At 27.0% G+C, this 18,853-nt stretch overlaps 2 protein-coding genes across 3 annotated transcripts in view; one reads left to right on the top strand and one right to left on the bottom strand.

Annotated features, from left to right (window-relative positions):
* Positions 1-3,148, bottom strand: part of LOC107451174 (NADH dehydrogenase (ubiquinone) B14 subunit) — a gene marked incomplete in the record, with an annotated part of 7,141 nt that extends 3,993 nt beyond the window's left edge. Inside the window, 1 exon segment of the mRNA XM_043054634.2 lies at positions 2,865-3,148. Coding sequence (XP_042910568.1) covers positions 2,865-2,991 — 127 coding nt within the window.
* Positions 3,149-3,249: 101 nt separating this feature from the next.
* Positions 3,250-18,853, top strand: part of LOC107451172 (ATP synthase subunit alpha blw, mitochondrial) — a 23,467-nt gene continuing 7,863 nt past the window's right edge. The window contains exons 1-8 of one of the 2 annotated variants that reach the window (XM_043054630.2): positions 3,250-3,610; positions 4,125-4,197; positions 5,701-5,870; positions 9,292-9,465; positions 14,974-15,140; positions 15,223-15,371; positions 15,449-15,600; positions 17,538-17,870. In XM_043054630.2, coding sequence (XP_042910564.1) covers positions 3,545-3,610; positions 4,125-4,197; positions 5,701-5,870; positions 9,292-9,465; positions 14,974-15,140; positions 15,223-15,371; positions 15,449-15,600; positions 17,538-17,870 — 1,284 coding nt within the window. In that variant the 5' untranslated portion in view covers positions 3,250-3,544. Of the gene's footprint in view, positions 3,611-4,124; positions 4,198-5,700; positions 5,871-9,291; positions 9,466-12,703; positions 12,871-12,952; positions 13,102-13,178; positions 13,331-14,973; positions 15,141-15,222; positions 15,372-15,448; positions 15,601-17,537; positions 17,871-18,853 lie in introns of both variants that reach the window. The other variant, XM_043054625.2, reaches the window with a different exon arrangement.

The raw sequence follows: 18,853 nt of genomic DNA, 5'->3' as shown, positions 1-18,853 counted from the left end.
AAGTCTATTCGTGTTTTTTTATTTTTTAGATATCTCACTTAACTTTTTGAAATCTCACCCTGTTTTTGAGAAAGGGTGAGAAATTCTCACCCATTTTTTTTCTGAGATGAAAACACTGATATATATATATACAAAGCGATTCGATTGATTTTTTTTAATGATTACATTGGCCCCTAAACACAATATTTAACTATTACAAACTTTTAACTAACTATACATAATAAATCCACATTTGTTTTTTATTTTGACTAGAAAAACATTTAGCAAAATATATAAAATCATTCCATAATTCCATAGTTAATAATATTATATACTTAGTTAATTATACAATTATATTCTTTCTTGGCTTTAGAAAAAATATTATAAATTGAGATATCTTAAGAGAACTTGCTGGTTTAGCAAACATCAGAACACAAGGTTGATAATGATTCGATATTTCTGCCACAAATGTCTTATAAACACAATTCCAAAATGTTAAAACAAAAATCATTTTTAATTAAAGATTTCAATAATTACTTTGCGATGCATATTTTTAGCAATTAAAAATATTTTTCAATAATTTAAAATACAAACTTTATTGTCATTTTATATCACAAAAATTAATTCACTTTCGTAAAATAATTAAAGATCAAGATATTGAGCAAAATAATAATTAATAAACAGTTATTCAAAATTAACTAACTTTGCATAGAATTATAAAACACCTAGCAAAATTAGTCAAAGCAAATTTGTCAATCGAAATCAACAATAAATGATTAAAATTTTGACCAGGACTGCGGGGCTGGTAATCTACAAGTTCAACTCTAGACTTCTCTGAAAATTGAACTCCAACTTATAAAATAAGTCCTTCTTAAATAAAAAAGATAATTTCTTAATAAAAACAACGATTGTTCAATTATTTCAATTTCTGTGCCTTCTTCTAATTCAGTCACCGAAGACCCTATATTGTCAGAAATATATCGGGATGTTTAAAAACCATGTAAAAATCAAAATCAATAACTGACGAAAAAACAATCAAAACACTACTTACAATAGTATCGGCATAAAGAGAGTGCATTAAATGTGATTATTTAAATGCACAATTTAAATTTTAAATGCAGAAATAATATTTACTGAGAAATAACTGAAATTTTAAAAAACCTGTGGATCTTCGTAGAACTAGCAATAAAAAGTCACAAAACATAACGAAGGGGGAAAAAATAAAACAAAATCCTGATGTTTCTTATACAATTACTACATTGAGTTATGGAGTTACACAAATAATTAAATTGTATGAAAAGCATCAGGATTTTGTTTTTTTTTTTCTCTTTTTTAAATGTTGAAACTTGTAGCAATAACTGTTGAAAGAACAATTGAAATATCGCACAGATTAGCAAGAATATTGGAGCAAAATGAATGTGTTAAATAATGATTTCTTAAATCCAGTTGATATAATATTATCAATATAATTCAAAAAATCAGCAGAATATGAGTAATAATTGAGCAATTAAAATGAAATAATTTATTGGAGTTTTTCAAATAATTTAAAATTGTATGAAAAATATCGGCATTTTTCTTTGTTTTTTTAATGTCGAAATTTGTAACAATAACTGTCGAAAGAACTATTGAAATATCGCATGGTTAAACAAGTATATTGGTGCAAAATGAATGCGTAAAACAAAGATTTCTTAAATCCATGTGAATCATGTGATGTAATATTATCAATAGAAAAATCGCGAGCATTTCTTTTCTCTCTGATGCACGTGAAAGGAATCTTTTGAAAAATAAAGCAAAAGTTTTGTTAAATAATCCTGGAGAAAAAATCTTTTGAAATTTTGGTAGAAAAGCAAACATAATTTTTTTCATTATTCTTTATTTTTCATTATTTCTAAAATTAAGAATAGAAAAATTACAAGCATTTTTTTTCCCCTCTGATGCGTGAAAAAGGCATATTTTGAATATAATTACGGAGAAAAAAAATCTTTCGAATATTTCAGCAGGAAAGAAATTTTTTACTCCATTATTTTACATTCATCTCAAATAAGAATGGAAAAATCCCGAACATTTTTTTCCCATAGGTACGCGATACACAACCATACGCGAAAAAAGAATCTTTTAAATATAATTTTAGAGGAAAACAACTTATGGCTTAATTTAAGCAAGTGGCTTCTTAGATTAAAAACTTATCACTACAATTGCTTCTCAAGTTCTGTTTTCTTATTGGGGGGGGGGAGAGATTTCTGTATCGTGATCTGCGCCAGAACAATCGCCAAGTGTTAGAAACTTCCGACCAGTGGCCCACGACAAACTTTAAAAAAAAACATCACAGAAAGGGACTAGCTCATAGCCACAACATCTAAATTTTTTTTCCTTTAAAAATTTGCAAGTTTAAAATCTATTTAGCACCTTGGCAATTGTAGTTGGCGCGACAGATCACGATACGGACATATCATTGTTTTTTTTCTACTTATGTATTTGCTCTATGATTCTTTGCATTTGTTGTAATTTTTTAAACTTGCCATTGGGAAGACAATTTACGGGTAGGCCCACGAGAAACAAAAAACTGACCACATTGCTGACATAAAATATCTTCAGTGGTAGACGAATCATGGGTGAGAGTTCCCTTGCCATAAAGGTTAATTTCTCTCAATACTTGATCCAGGAGTTCCCTTGTCTTCAGGATCGCGTTCAAAATTAAAAAAATAGAAGTTTATCTTTTATTTCTATCATCCTCACAGACCTACGAAAATACAATTCTTATTATCTTTTAATAACTTTCTAAACGAGAACGACTTTTTGAAAAAATAAGTTACTTTAGAATTGATTTTTTTAAAAAGTTTCTAGCCTACTAGCAAGCTACATCAGATGTTATGTTTATAACTCACTCATATTTAAAAGGTTTCTCTGCCAAGCTTTGTAAAGTCGAAGCACATTTCTACGAGCTTCCTCACGAGAAGTTGATATTAATGGACGAACTTGTTTAGTTGCTTGTCGAGCTAATTGTCCAGACATATTAGAAGAATATTAAAATTTATATTGACAAGGTTATTCCTAAAATTAACCTCGAAGTATTTGTTTACAAGATATATCTGAGTTTATTTACGCATCTTCGTGGAACGTGAAGTTTTCTAGTTTATTCGGTTTAACTGCAGTACAAGGAAACGAGAGACTTAATGTACGAACATTTATTGCACTTTTGATAACAGTTTGAAAACGTTTGCATTTAAGAACGACTGATGCGTTGCACTTTCTTATTGCCAAATCTGAAAAATGAAATAAAGCGATAAATACAATGCTGCCAAGTATTTAACATAAGATGAATAAAACTGAATAATTTTACAATTTTTTAAACAACAGAGCTTTATTAAGTTTCCTCTGCTTGTAAATTTTTGTTAAAAATTATTTGGTTTCAAAATCTTTAATTTTTACTGCCTGAAATCATAGGAAACTATAAATAGCATTAATTCAGTAACCGTGTACTCGGGGACTTCACTTGTGATACGACGATTGTGGTCGTGTTCACCTTTCGTCCTTTCGAAAGAGTTTGTACTAAATAACTTAAAAAATGGCTTTTATGTCCCTTCGTTTAACTAGTGTTGTCGCTAAACAACTTTCACAAAAACTACCAAAGGTAAATAAAGCTCTTAGGCATTTTTAAAAGAACATTGCATTTCTTAAAATATATATTAAGTTAACAAAACAGCATGCTATCCACCGGGCGGTGTTTTGAAAATTCAGATTTTATCTTCATTTATTCAAAAGCAAAACATTGTTGAGCGGAATATCAATTAAATATTACCATCTTTCTCTTTTAATAAACAATTTCATTTATGCGACAAATAAGATACCGAGACATCTTCCTCAAGCCTAAGTTATTTCCTCTGATATTTAATATTCTCGGCTCTAAATTGGAGCCAGTATTTATGAACAAAATATATATGTTTTCTAAAATTTGCTTGTATGTGACTTAAATTTTCAATCTCAAAACTTATTTAATGCTTTTTAAAGGTATGCATAGCACAAGATATTTTTTTATCATTAGGCCTCAAGTAAATTGAAAGGGCATTTAATAATTAAAATAGTCTGTAAACATGTATAGTATCTCTATATTTTATAATTTATGTGTTGCATATTATATTTTCCAGGTTTCGCATAGAATATCTCCATGTCTTGCAAGATATTTGAGCACAAGCAAAGCTGCTGCTGCAGCAAGTCAAGGTGTGAAAAATTAATTTAGTCTCCAAGATTATTTAGCATGTTGAAATTGCATTTAAAAAGTGTATTTACTTTTAAATGTCTCATAATTGTGTCTAAGAAACCTTGTTTGTATTAAGGTTATTTTAAAGGACAAACCTAGGTTACCTTAACTATGGTGTTTCACATAAGAATCTTAATTATTTAAATAAATTTGCAAATTACGGAAACAGCATTTAAATTGTATAAGAATGTAATAGAATTATTTTTGTTCATACAAGATGTAAAATTTTACTTTAAATGGTAAACATTCTTCAATGTCTACCGTTTTATCTATTTTTAATTCTCCAAAGACTATCATTGCTATAGTGATGAAGTATAAACTTATTTTTTATTCAGCTAATGTTTAAAATAGTTTTCAGTTTTCGAACTGCGAATTTAAGGTTGAAGATATAAAATTGATATTTATTCAATGCATACCCTGCTTTTGCAATTTTGGTGAAAATTTTTTTAAGGTATTGAAATTATTCATTGTAAATTTAGTAATCATTCTAAATTTATTTAAAATCTGTCCAAGTTATTATTTCAAAGAAAACAATTCAGTAGTTTAATACCAATTGACAAAAATAAAAAGGTTTTTTTTTTTTATTTACCTTCCAATTCATCTGATAATGTGTATGAATAATACTTAATCGTAATCAATAATGTAACTAAAACAATTAGTTTTTCTAACTAATCACTGAAACAGAATAAAACTAGTTACTTTCGTCCAAGAGCTAAATATCGTAATATTTCAATAACTGAGAATATTTCTCATATATCCAAAGAAGAGTAAATTAGTTTCAATCAGAATGTATTAAAGAAAAATAATTATTTCAAGTTTCTTTGGGCAAAAATAAGTATTTTCCATTATTGGTATATATATATATATATACGATATTCGTATATATACAATATCTATATGTTTAATAAGTTAAAATAGCTCTTATATTGAATTTAACAAAACACTTGATGGGTATAGTTGAAATATGTTTCTTGCTAGCAAATTGTTTTACACAATGCTAATGGGAGAATATAATTTAACAATTTTAATCCACTTTTTTCTCTAAATTTATTTAGTTCTCCATTTTGAAATATAATAATTTACATATACTTTCTTAGCATTACTTCTCTGGTTAAGACTTAGACTATCAGTAATATTGGATTTAAAAAAGAATTATCCCTAGGAATATATGTATAAATGATAGTGCATAAAAATAACTTAGTATGTTAGATTTATTTTTTAAAAAAACGACAATTTGTTTAAATAAATTTCTTAACCAATAATAGCTTATTTAAATCAATTAAGTCATGCTAATCTTGGTTAATACAATGAAAATTCTATAAAGATAGCATTATTAAAAAAACTTAAATATGGATGCTTTTTATTTATAATATGAATATAAAATTAATTAAACAAGTCAAGTAATAGTTAAGCTATTTTTGACGCATATGCAGTAGTTATTTTAAATGTACAATATTAAACAGGTGCAGCAGAAGTGTCTAGCATCTTAGATGAACGAATCCTAGGCTACACACCCCTTGCCGAATTAGAAGAAACTGGCCGAGTACTCTCAATTGGAGATGGTATTGCTCGTGTTTATGGCCTTACAAACATTCAAGCTGAGGAGATGGTTGAATTTTCCAGTGGCCTTAAGGTAATTCTTTAATTGGTCTAGTAATTATGGAAAAAAAGTATTTCTTTTGAAAAATTAATAGATACAGTATATTTTCACTAAAGGCTTTGTTCTGTTATTATAAATGATACCTAAAAACTTCTTTATGTTTGTTCCTTTTTTGTTGAGAAATAAGTGATTGAAGAGAGAAGATTAATTTCTTCTTGATAAACAAGGAAGACATATTTTCCATTTTATTTTTTCACTCAGAATTGAGGGGGACCAATCTTGAGACAATAAGACAAGCAATTTCAAAGTTATTAGTATTATATACTCAAGAAGTATATAATACTAATAATACTTCTTAATTTGTAATTACCTATATGTGCATCTAATAAATTATACCTAAACAAGTGTGCGTGACTTATGTTGTTTTATTTGATTCAGTGAGAAAAAATACATAGAAACAATGTCTCACTTGTTTAGGTAGCAATATTGAATATAAAAGAAAATAGGAATAAGTAGAAATATGTATTTTTTAAATAAAATGCTTATAACTTCTAAACTATTAGTCTAATTGCCTCCAGATTAGTCTGACTCAATTCAGTGGGGGAAATACTTTGAAAATATACTTCACTTGTCTGTCTGAAAGAAAATAAATTCTCCCAGACAAATCACGTTCATTTTCCTCATGAAAGAGGGAAGCGTACTTCAGAGTGTGGGACAGTTTTTAGGTAGCATTTATATTAACATAACTAATTTTTTAATGTTTAATGATTTCTAGTAAGCTGTTAATTGAAAAATAGTAATTGGTGCCGATTTTCCTCTATTTAGAACAATTAATAATTATTTTAACTCTTATGAGCGTCTGTGATTTAAATAATTTGAAGCAGAACCACTGGTTATGTTTTGTTCATTTAGTTATATCTTTATATGCTTTAAGAATATAGTTTTGGAATGAAAAAATATAAGTAAAACAAAATATGTATTTGTTTACAATCTGCACTAAAAACTTGCTATTGTTATTTCAGTTAAGTGTAGAAGTAAAACTTTTGCATAGNGACCAGTTATGTTATTAGTCTGACTCAATTCAGTGGGGGAAATACTTTGAAAATATACTTCACTTGTCTGTCTGAAAGAAAATAAATTCTCCCAGACAAATCACGTTCATTTTCCTCATGAAAGAGGGAAGCGTACTTCAGAGTGTGGGACAGTTTTTAGGTAGCATTTATATTAACATAACTAATTTTTTAATGTTAAATGATTTCTAGTAATCATAGTAAGCTGTTAATTGAAAAATAGTAATTGGTGCCGTCTGACCAATGACCAGTTATGTTATTAGTCTGACTCAATTCAGTGGGGGAAATACTTTGAAAATATACTTCACTTGTCTGTCTGAAAGAAAATAAATTCTCCCAGACAAATCACGTTCATTTTCCTCATGAAAGAGGGAAGCGTACTTCAGAGTGTGGGACAGTTTTTAGGTAGCATTTATATTAACATAACTAATTTTTTAATGTTAAATGATTTCTAGTAATCATAGTAAGCTGTTAATTGAAAAATAGTAATTGGTGCCGTCTGACCAATGACCAGTTATGTTATTAGTCTGACTCAATTCAGTGGGGGAAATACTTTGAAAATATACTTCACTTGTCTGTCTGAAAGAAAATAAATTCTCCCAGACAAATCACGTTCATTTTCCTCATGAAAGAGGGAAGCGTACTTCAGAGTGTGGGACAGTTTTTAGGTAGCATTTATATTAACATAACTAATTTTTTAATGTTAAATGATTTCTAGTAATCATAGTAAGCTGTTAATTGAAAAATAGTAATTGGTGCCGTCTGACCAATGACCAGTTATGTTATTAGTCTGACTCAATTCAGTGGGGGAAATACTTTGAAAATATACTTCACTTGTCTGTCTGAAAGAAAATAAATTCTCCCAGACAAATCACTTTCATTTTCATCATGAAAGAGGGAAGCGTACTTCGAAGTGTAGGACAGTTTTTAGGTAGCATTTATATTAACATAACTAGGTTTTTTATGTTTAATGATTTCTAATAATCATAGTAAGCTGTTAATTGAAAAAGAGTAATTGATGCCGATTTTCCTCTACTTAGAACAATTAATTATTATTTTAACTCTTATGAGCATCTGTGATTTAAATAATTTGAAGCCGAACCACTGGTTATGTTTTGTTCATTAAGTTAGTTATATCTTAATATGCTTTAAGAATATAGTTTAGGAATAAAAATTTAAGTAAAACAAAATATGTATTTGTTTACAATCTGCACTAAAAAATTGCTATTGTTATTTCAGGTAAGTGTAGAAGTAAAACTTTTGCATAGTTGTGAGAATATATGACATAAGAGTTAAATGTCACAATCTAGTGTAGTTGTAGATAATTTGCTATGAACTTAGTTGTGACATTATTGTTTTTTCTCATGATTTCTGTAATGCTTTCTCAGCTTAACATTCTCCACCTTGCTTTTGCAAAACAGTTTTTGTACGTTACAGATTACAGCTGTTTTATAGATTTCAAAATAGTTCCTAAAGTTTAAACAACTATTGGAAAAACTTTAATATAATTTGATTCGGAAAATAATTTGATCATCAAATATAATGAATCGTAAATTGCTGAAACACAGAAAAATTTAGCTCGTAGTGTGAAATACCTAACTTTTATTCAGATTTTAAATTAGCCAGAAGTTTTGACTGTTTACAAACTATAAAAAAAAAAAATTAAAAATACAAACATATTTGAAATAAATAGGAAAAGTCTATGTTGGAAAATACATTAAAATAGCTAATTTTCTGATAACGTAAATAACTTAATAGTTTTAAATTTCATGTCAGTCTTAAGTTTAAGATTAGTGATTTCTGCTCTCCACATGGCATTTTAAATAAAAATTAAAAAAAAGTGGCTAATAAGAAAATGACTTTCATTAGGGTAATTTAAAGTAATATAAAAGGTTTTGTAAGTTCGCAATTCTAAGTTATAGAAAAAATTAGTGATTTTTTTCAATTTTAATAATTTTTTTCTAGAAACATGATACATTCAAGGAACTGTGACTGATAAAGTACTAATATGGCATGTGCAAATGAATAATTCTATTTTTTAATAAATTAAAAGAAATATTCAGCAGTCTATAAGTTGGGATGCTATTTTAGAATGTTTATACGGTGATTTTATTTATAATTCACATTAGCATATGAATTTATATATCTAAGCAGTTAAGGTACAAAATTAATTTCTCTTGCTAACCATGTGAAAAGCATCCCTTAAGAAAAAGAATTGTAATTAGAAAAGTGTATTTAAAATCTGGTGTAACCTTTAAACTCAGGTTGAGAATTTATTGTATTCTAAAATTTTATTTGTATCAACATTTTTATTATGGATTGTCTGATCTCTCATTGCTGTTATGTTTTTTTGGGTTTCAAATATGACTTTATTTTATGTATAGGGTATGGCCTTGAATCTTGAACCTGATAATGTTGGTATTGTAGTATTTGGTAATGACAGGCTAATCAAAGAGGGTGACATTGTCAAACGTACCGGAGCTATTGTAGATGTTCCTGTTGGTCCTGAAATTTTGGGTAGAGTTGTAGATGCTTTAGGAAACCCTATTGATGGAAAGGTATTTCTTGGTGCTTTTGTTTTATTTTGCTATCATTCCATATTTTATTAAATTTTACCTGTTTTCCCTTATTGAAGATTAGTCTTTAATTCTTGAATTTGTATTGTAAAATTAATTTCATGTGTTTCATTCATCAAGATTAAGTGAGTACAAATATGCAAATTAAAATTTTGTTACTGAATGAACAGTAATTTAAGGATTGTTAAAATGGCTGTAAAATCTTGGAAATTTGCTTATTAATGAGAAAAGGATCACGTAAATTTTAATACTTTATTTTTTTAAACTTCATGCTTTTCCAATTAAATTCTATTTACAAGTCTTATTTATATTTTTATTTTGTAATTACTTAATATATATTCCACACTTTGCAATGTCAAATCTTCTAACTTGTATTTTCTTTTAAATATTTATGTACTTTAAATATATTGATTGATTTCATTACTTATATTATTACTCAAAACCTTAAATGCACTACTTTACACCATGAACAATTGCAGCATCTTTTATTTATTTATTATTTTTTTTCAATCCTAATTTATTGGAAATTCTTTCCTTTAACCGAAAATCTGATTGCTTTTTTCGCCAAGTTTTTAATAATTTAGTTCTTAAACATTTTATTCAACATTTAAATTGCCCCAAAAGACCTCTGTAAGTGAAGTGATGCAGTCAAAAACGATCACTGATTGGTTATGACATCACATTTGCTGAATGGATATGTGCTGCCTCCATCTACTAAGGCTGTTTCATTGCTCTTTTCGTTTTGATATTACTTATATCGTATGAACACCCTTTTTAAATTATTAGTAAAAATTTTGTGAACTAAATTTATTGTTTTGAGAATGTGCAAAATGAAAAATTTTAACTATTCATTTTTTTGCTAAACTGTTCATTTATCACTTAAAATCTGAAGAAATGACTATGCAGCTCTTCACAGCTAGTCAACTTTTGCTGAAATCATTGGTGTTAAAGTTCAAATAAAATATATTTTATTCCACTTATTTTTAAGTTACAATAATGCTCCATTACAGCCTAATTACTTAATTAAAATCAGTCACGGATTGGATTGAAATTATATTTATTTAGATATCTGATGGATGATTTTAGTATTCATTATTGCATTAAAACAAATCAGTATTTTCACAAATCTAGTCCAAAGTAAATACTTACTAATGCAGTTTATCTCTTTTTCTTTTACTACTATTTATTAAGCATTTAAATACACATTAATGCTTGTATTTATTATTCTTTGAGTAAATAGGAATTTTGTTAGTTAGAAATTATTTTGATTTACAAATTTCTCTCCTTATTTTTGCAAACTATTTGTTAGTGTTTGCAATGAAAAATTCCAAAATAATAACATGAATATATTTTTAATTTTAAAAAATTTAATTAAATTAGTTGAAAAAATCTCGAGTTATTGCAGTCAAGTCGGTTTTGCCGAAATATCAGCACTTTCGAAAATCTAATTTAAATATATCTATCCATCATTATCGCCTTAATCTACTTATACTTAAAATTTCACTTTATGTTATTTAATTTAAACATAATTTCAGCAAATGTCATTAGCTAGATGTTTTTGTATCACTAAAAGCTAAAGAATAATAATTTAAAAAACGAAATGAAAAAAAATTCTAATGCACATTAATAATTATTTAACTGATATTTCTAAATACAGTAATGTGATATTTATCATTCTCTGAGTAAATAAGAACTTTTCTACAGCAAAAAAAAAAAAAAAAAATTATATGCATTTATAAAATTTAATTCCTGTTTCTGTAATGTATTATAATAACTGAATAAATGCATATGGTTGGTTTCAAATACTCGTATAACATAGATTAAAGCAATTAAAGTTAATAAAATGCACCAGAATATTTTTTTTAATTTTATTTATTTATTTATTTTTTTTATTATTATTTTTTTTTTTTANTTTTTTTTTTTTTTTTTTTTTTTTTTTAATTTTTTTTTTTTTTAAAGCAATTAATTTTTAAAGCTTTGCTGGGATAACAAGTTTTTCAAAAAGCTGTTGCTTTGAGGACGATTCCCTATTTTGAATTACGCTAGAATAAACAATTGAAAAATATCAATAACTTAAGATTTCCAACTTTTGAATTCTAAAAGTATTCTTTATAAAAAGACGGTTCATAATTTCTTTCACTTAACATGAAAAGAAATTAGAAATATTCTTCGAAATCAAAATTATTATGGTTAAAAAAAAATGGAAGGACAAATTGTATCATTTTAATAAGTAATGTAATAAGTTCGGTGGGTACCACTGTAATATGACATTATAAAAGTAGGTTATAGTGAATCCACATTTTCATTAAGCTACATAAAGGCACAATTTATCATACAGATAATTATTGACAATCTAAAATAGAAAGATTTAATTACGAAAAGACAAAAGAAAGCAAAGTGAAGCGTTTTATGCTTAATAAATAGCACTTTTAGGAAAGTAATAAAATGTTATATTCTAAATACTTTTAAGATTTTTTTTAAAAAATTTACAGTAATTTTCCATTTAAATTTTTATTGCTCTAACTGAAATATTTTTGTTGATCTTGATCAAAATACTGACTATTTTGATATCAGAAATCCTCTTTTAAACTTTAATCTTATAAAAATTTTATTAAATATGTATCATAAAATGATTAACTGTTTGTTTCAAAATCTTAAATGTATGAAAATGCAGTTTTAATATTCCCTGACATTAGGAACAAGTATTTAGTATTTTAGGCATGACCTGCACTTTAAAATTTTAGATACCCTGAACTTTAATTTTAGAAAAATATATATTTCCGCCTAGATAACTAAAATAACAATCCAATGTTCTTTACCTTCATCGACAGTCCCATGTAAAATAATCAATTGTTTAAGTAGTGCTGTACCATATTATTTTCTATGGGTCAATATAACTCAAAATTTCCACATTTTAGCAATTGTCAAGCTGATTTCCAAATTTTAACAATAATGTATATCTTATACTTTTTGATAATTTATCACCTGTTTCAAAGATTAAGAACCCATGATATCCTGTCACCTTTCTTTCACAGTTTCAAAATATTCTGCATTTTATGGGCAAGAACATCAAAAGAAATAGATTAAAAAAAACTGAAGGACAAATGCAGAATTATTAATATTTTGTATTTGGCCACTGAATTTTTGCTCTGTACCTCGTAAGTTAATATTTATTAACTTTAAAGTTTTAATAATTCATTATTTTTCTTTAATTTTCAAGGGCCCTATCCCCTGTAAGCAACGAGCTCGAGTTGGTGTAAAAGCTCCTGGTATTATTCCTCGTATATCTGTACGAGAGCCTATGTTAACTGGAATTAAGGCTGTAGACAGCTTAGTACCCATTGGAAGAGGGCAGAGAGAATTGATTATTGGTGACAGACAAACAGGGTAAGGTTTTTCCCTAACAAAAGTTAATTTTGTTTTAAATGAATTTTATTTTTTAAGGATAATTTTTTTATTGCTCTTGCAGTAAAACTGCCATCGCAATCGACACAATCATCAATCAAAAACGATTCAATGAAGGTTCTGATGACAAGAAAAAGTTGTTCTGCATCTATGTTGCTATTGGTCAAAAGAGAAGTACTGTTGCCCAGATTGTAAAAAGATTAACAGACTCAGGTATGCTGGAGTTGCCTGCTTTGCTTAAACTGAGTGAATGATTTTGATCTAACCTAAATGCTATGTTTCATATTTAGATGCCATCAAATACACTATCATTGTGGCTGCAACTGCATCTGAAGCTGCCCCTCTACAGTACCTGGCTCCATATTCTGGATGTGCCATGGGTGAATACTTCAGGGATAATGGAATGCACGGTCTCATCATTTATGATGATTTATCTAAACAGGTGCGTGATAAGATACAATTTAACCACCAAAACAATTTTATATCAAATGTATGTTGTAAAAGCAGGAGTGGAGATTTTCTTTTTTATAATCGTTTGAGTTTCTAGTAATAAAATTTATCAATGGTATGAGTGTAATACATAATTTTAAATCTTGTTATATATTGGTAAAACTGTTGCAGTTTCACCAATTGTGCGGTTTGGTGTTTTTAAATGGAATATCTTAAAATTCAACAAATTATGCTGGAAAGGTTTTGCTTCAGTAATAAGTGGGGTTTTTTTTTTATTATTATTATTCTCATTTGATCTGCTTAGCTTCTGAACTTTTAATCGATCAATTAAAACTTTTNTTTTTTTTTTTTTTTTTTTTTTTTTTTTTTTTTTTTTTTTTTTTTTTTTTTTTTTTTTTTTTTTTTTTTGAAGCAATTAATTTAAACCTTTGCTGGTATAACAAGTTTTTCAAAAAGCTGTTGCTTTGAAGACGATTCCCTGTTTTGAATTACGCTAGAATAAACAAATGAAAAATATCAATAACTTAAGATTTCCTACGTTTCAAATCTAAAAGTATTCTATATAAAAAGGGGATTCATAATTTCTTTCAATTAACATGAAAATAACTTTGAAATATTCTTTGAAATTAAAATTATTATGGTTAAAAAAAAATTAAGGGACTAATTTTATCATTTAATGTATTAAGTTCAGTGGGTACCATTGTAATATAACATTATAAAAATATGTTATAGTGAATCCACATTTTCATTAAGCTACATTAAGGCACAATTTATCATACAGATAATTATTGACAATCTAAAATAGAAAGATTTAATTACGAAAAGACAAATGAAAGCAAAATGAAAAGTTTTATGCTTAAAGATAACTTAATAAATAGCACTTTTAGGAAAGCAATAAAATTTTGGAATTTTCCATTTAAATTTTTATTGCTCTAGCTGTAATATTTTTGTTGATCTTATCAAAATTTTATAAAATTTGTATCATAAAATGATTAACTGTTAGTTTCAAAATCTTAAATGTATGATAATGCAGTTTTTAATATTCTTTGACATTATGAACAAGTATTTAATATTTTAGGTATGACCTGCACTTTAAAATTTAAGATACCCTGAACTTTAATTTTAGAAAAACATATATTTCTGCCTTGGTAACTAAAATAACAATTCAATGTTCTTTACCTTCATCGACAGTCCTATCTAAAATAATCAATTGTTTAAGTAGTGTTGTTCCATATGTTTTTTGGGTCAATATAACTCAAAATGTCCACATCTTAGCAATCGTCAAGCGGATTTCCAAATTTAATGAATAATATAAGTATATCGTATACTTTTTGATCATTTATCACCTCTTCCAAAGATTAAGAACCCATGATATCCTGTCACCTTTCTTTCACTCAAAGGAGTTTCAAAATATTCTGCATTTTATGTGCACGAACATCAAAAGAAGTAGATATGTAAAGAATTTCTTTGAAACAGTTACTACACAAGTAATTACAAAAAAAAACTATTTTCCGGACAAATACGGAATTATTAATATTCTGTATTTGGCCACTGAATTTTCGCTTTGTACCTCGTAAGTTAATATTTATTAACTTTAAAGTTTTAAAAATTCATTATTTTTCTTCAATTTTTAAGGGCCCTATCCCCTGCAAACAACGAGCTCGAGTTGGTGTAAAAGCTCCTGGTATTATTCCTCGTATATCTGTACGAGAGCCTATGTTAACTGGAATTAAGGCTGTAGACAGCTTAGTACCCATTGGAAGAGGGCAGAGAGAATTGATTATTGGTGACAGACAAACAGGGTAAGGTTTTTCCCTAACAAAAGTTAATTTTGTTTTAAATGAATTTTATTTTTTAAGGATAATTTTTTTATTGCTCTTGCAGTAAAACTGCCATCGCAATCGACACAATCATCAATCAAAAACGATTCAATGAAGGTTCTGATAACAAGAAAAAGTTGTTCTGCATCTACGTTGCTATTGGTCAGAAGAGAAGTACTGTTGCCCAGATTGTAAAAAGATTAACAGACTCAGGTATGCTTTAGTTGCCTGCTTTGCTTAATCTGAGTGAATGTTTTTGATCTAACCTAAATGCTATGTTTCATATTTAGATGCCATCAAATACACTATCATTGTGGCTGCAACTGCATCTGAAGCTGCCCCTCTACAGTACCTGGCTCCATATTCTGGATGTGCCATGGGTGAATATTTCAGGGATAATGGAATGCACGGTCTCATCATTTATGATGATTTATCAAAACAGGTGTGTAATAAAATGGAATTTAACCATCAAAACATTTCTATTTCAAATTGTAAAAGCACATGAAGATTTTCTTTTTTATAATCATTTGAATAAATTGGTGAAACTTGCGCAGTTGTTAGGTGTTTTTAAATGTCATATCTTAATATTCAACAAATTATGCTGGAAAGGTTTTGCTTTAGTAATAAGTGTTTTTTTTTTTATTGTTATTCTCGTTTGATCTGCTTAGCTTCTAAACTTTTAATCAATCAGTTCAAAGATTTAATGAAATTATAATTAGTAATTTTGGTCTAGTTATGAGAATAAATTTCCTAGATACATTATATTTTATGTTATAACTTTTATGAGTCTTCTTTCTAGTCTTTGTAGCTCAGCATTAATCAAAATCATATTTTTGAATTTGTGTTTTATTCATTCAAAACTGAACTGAAAAATGAACTTTGAGAACAAAAGGGCTTTAATTTTTTTTTTTTTTTTTTTTTTTTTTTTTTTTTTTTTTGTAATGAATGTTTTTTTAGGAAAATGCAAAATTAAAATGAGAGTAAATGAAAATTGATTTTAATATGATGATATTTTTTTCTTAATAAGCTGATTGTTTTTGTATTTTTATTTTAACAGTAATTGATAAAACAGAAAGAGTTTAATTTCATAATAATTCAAGAACATAGTTGATTGATTACTTGTAAATTTATGTGAATGTTTATTTAAAAAATAATTATTTATAATTGCAAGTAATTATCCTTACACCAAAATTTTGGGTTTTTGACACTTGTCCAAAACTTTACCTACCCTGGTTTTGCATTTCCCATCATAAAAAAACTTCATACTGCTTCAAATTTACATAATATTTTGTCCATGCAGTTGTAAATTTGTGCAATTAATATGTTAAAACTTTTGAAGTCTGACCTGCAATTTATTGAATTGTGTTTTGATGTGGTATATTTGTTTCTGTTTAAATTTTATTACTTTAAAATTCAGGTTTTCATTTATTTAAGCATACTAGCTTAGTTTGTCACACTTTCATAATAAACAGAACTCAATGTTTTTAAATAGTCAAAATAATTTTTTTTAAAGAAAGGTTTATAATTTTTAAAGGCATATCTAGTAAAAAGCAAAGTAACTGGAATTTTTGGAAATCTTTGAAAAGTATTTAAAATAATAATTTATTAAATATATCAATTTTTAGTTTAGTTTCGTGTTATCTTTATAGCTGCAATTTTTAAAAAAAGAATGCTGCATAATTAAAGATTTAATTTTTGATTGACATTTTTATTACCATGAACCATTTTTCTAGTAAATACTATAATATGAAGCACTAAAAATTTTGTTTTTAAATACTCATAACAGCTGGTACAGTTTTTTACGTTCCGCTCCTACTTTTTCCCCATTTTGAAAATTAAATTTTTTGCTGATAATTTTAATTACTTTTATAGACCACTTTTATAGTTTCTTGTTCTTAATTTTTCATATGTCATTATCGAGGCATTTTTAATGAAAAGGAATGTTTAAAGTTGAGATTTTCAGGGAGTAGTCAGTTTTTTCCCCCCTTTTTTAATTTGCACTTCTAAAATCTGTAGTTTTTTTTTTTTTTTTTTTTTTTTTTTTTTTTTTTTTTTTTNTTTTTTTTTTTTTTTTTTTTTGTAATTCAGATAATTGTACTTCTACTGTCCATCACTCCTCAAGATAGATAAAGTATACAACAAATAGTTTGGAGTTTATTTATGCTATATGATTTTATATTAAGTTTACCTAGTTTTAAGGAGTTTAGAAATGTCATTGAGTTTGTGTTTTAAAAGCTTTCGGTAAAAAAGAAAAAATTGTAGTCAATGTTAATTTTGCATACACACCTAGACAATGTCAATTTTTTTTAATTTATAATTACTTGTGATTGTATTGTTTTGCTGGTTTCTAAATTTCACTAATTCAAAAATATTGTGCAGGCTGTTGCTTACCGTCAAATGTCCCTGTTGCTGAGGAGGCCCCCTGGGCGTGAAGCTTACCCTGGTGATGTGTTCTATCTTCACTCTCGTCTTCTAGAAAGAGCAGCAAAAATGAATGACACTTTCGGGGGCGGATCCCTCACAGCTCTCCCTGTTATTGAAACTCAAGCTGGTGATGTATCAGCCTACATTCCCACTAATGTCATCTCTATCACCGATGGACAAATTTTCTTGGAGACTGAGCTCTTCTACAAGGGCATCCGACCAGCCATTAATGTCGGTCTCTCTGTCAGCAGAGTCGGATCTGCTGCCCAAACAAAAGCCATGAAGCAGGTTAGTATCAATATTAAATCCAATTTTTAGATTTTGCTCATTTAGTCTTGCTTTTTTGTTTCAAAATAGTGTTTAAATATATTTATTTTTAAGTAATTGTTAAATTTTTCTACATATTTTGCTTTGAGTATAACAGCAATATCTGTTTATGGGCATTAGACCTAGGTTTGCCAAAGTGGGCCTAGCGGAGAAAAACCTTGCTGATTTTTACTGACAGGCTACTTGAAAAAGACTCATCTTTAAACTCATTTATTGAGTTTTTTTTNCTTTCGTTTTTTTTTTTTTTTTTTTGCCATTATCAGAAACATTTCTTCTGATATATCAACTGATTTTGTTAATTGATAACCATGCAAAAATTTAAGAAATAAGATATTTCATAGTTTATTTGGATTGTAATCTCATCAGGGTTGGTTAAAAATACATCAACTTATATATATCATAATACATATGATATACATCCAATTTTAATTTAAAATGTTTTCTGAATCTGTTATTAAAAAAAAAAAAAAAAAAAAAANAAAAAAAAAAAATTAAAATGTGGAAATAAACTTTCTATTTATAAAAAAGCTTGTCTATTGATGAGAATTTTAAAAATCTTTTTATTTTTCCACTACATTCAATACAGAATGAAATAGATTTTATTAAGTGCATTATTTTGCATTGTAACTGACATAATTATTCCTAACATAAATGTTTGCAGTTTTCTTTTTGTAATTCTGACATCTGCTTCAATCTTCAGAGGAAAAAACTAGTCATCAAATCTAAAAGTATTTAGTATTTGTTCTGATTATTATTATTATGTATTCTTTATTTTCTCACTTTTTAAATGATATTTATTTTTTTCAAGAGTATGTTTGAAGATTTTTCTCTGAGATCTAGTTTTTTAATTGTCAATTCTACTTTTTTGTTAATTTTTCATTACTGTCTTTTTTTTTTTTTTTTTTTTTTTTTTTTTTTTTTTTTTTTTTTTTTTTTTTTTTTTT

The sequence above is a fragment of the Parasteatoda tepidariorum genome, chromosome 5, assembly GCF_043381705.1.
Source record: "Parasteatoda tepidariorum isolate YZ-2023 chromosome 5, CAS_Ptep_4.0, whole genome shotgun sequence".
NCBI classification, from domain to species: domain Eukaryota; kingdom Metazoa; phylum Arthropoda; class Arachnida; order Araneae; family Theridiidae; genus Parasteatoda; species Parasteatoda tepidariorum.
Note: the sequence above shows the minus strand (reverse complement) of the source record. Positions and strands in the feature narration are given on the sequence as shown.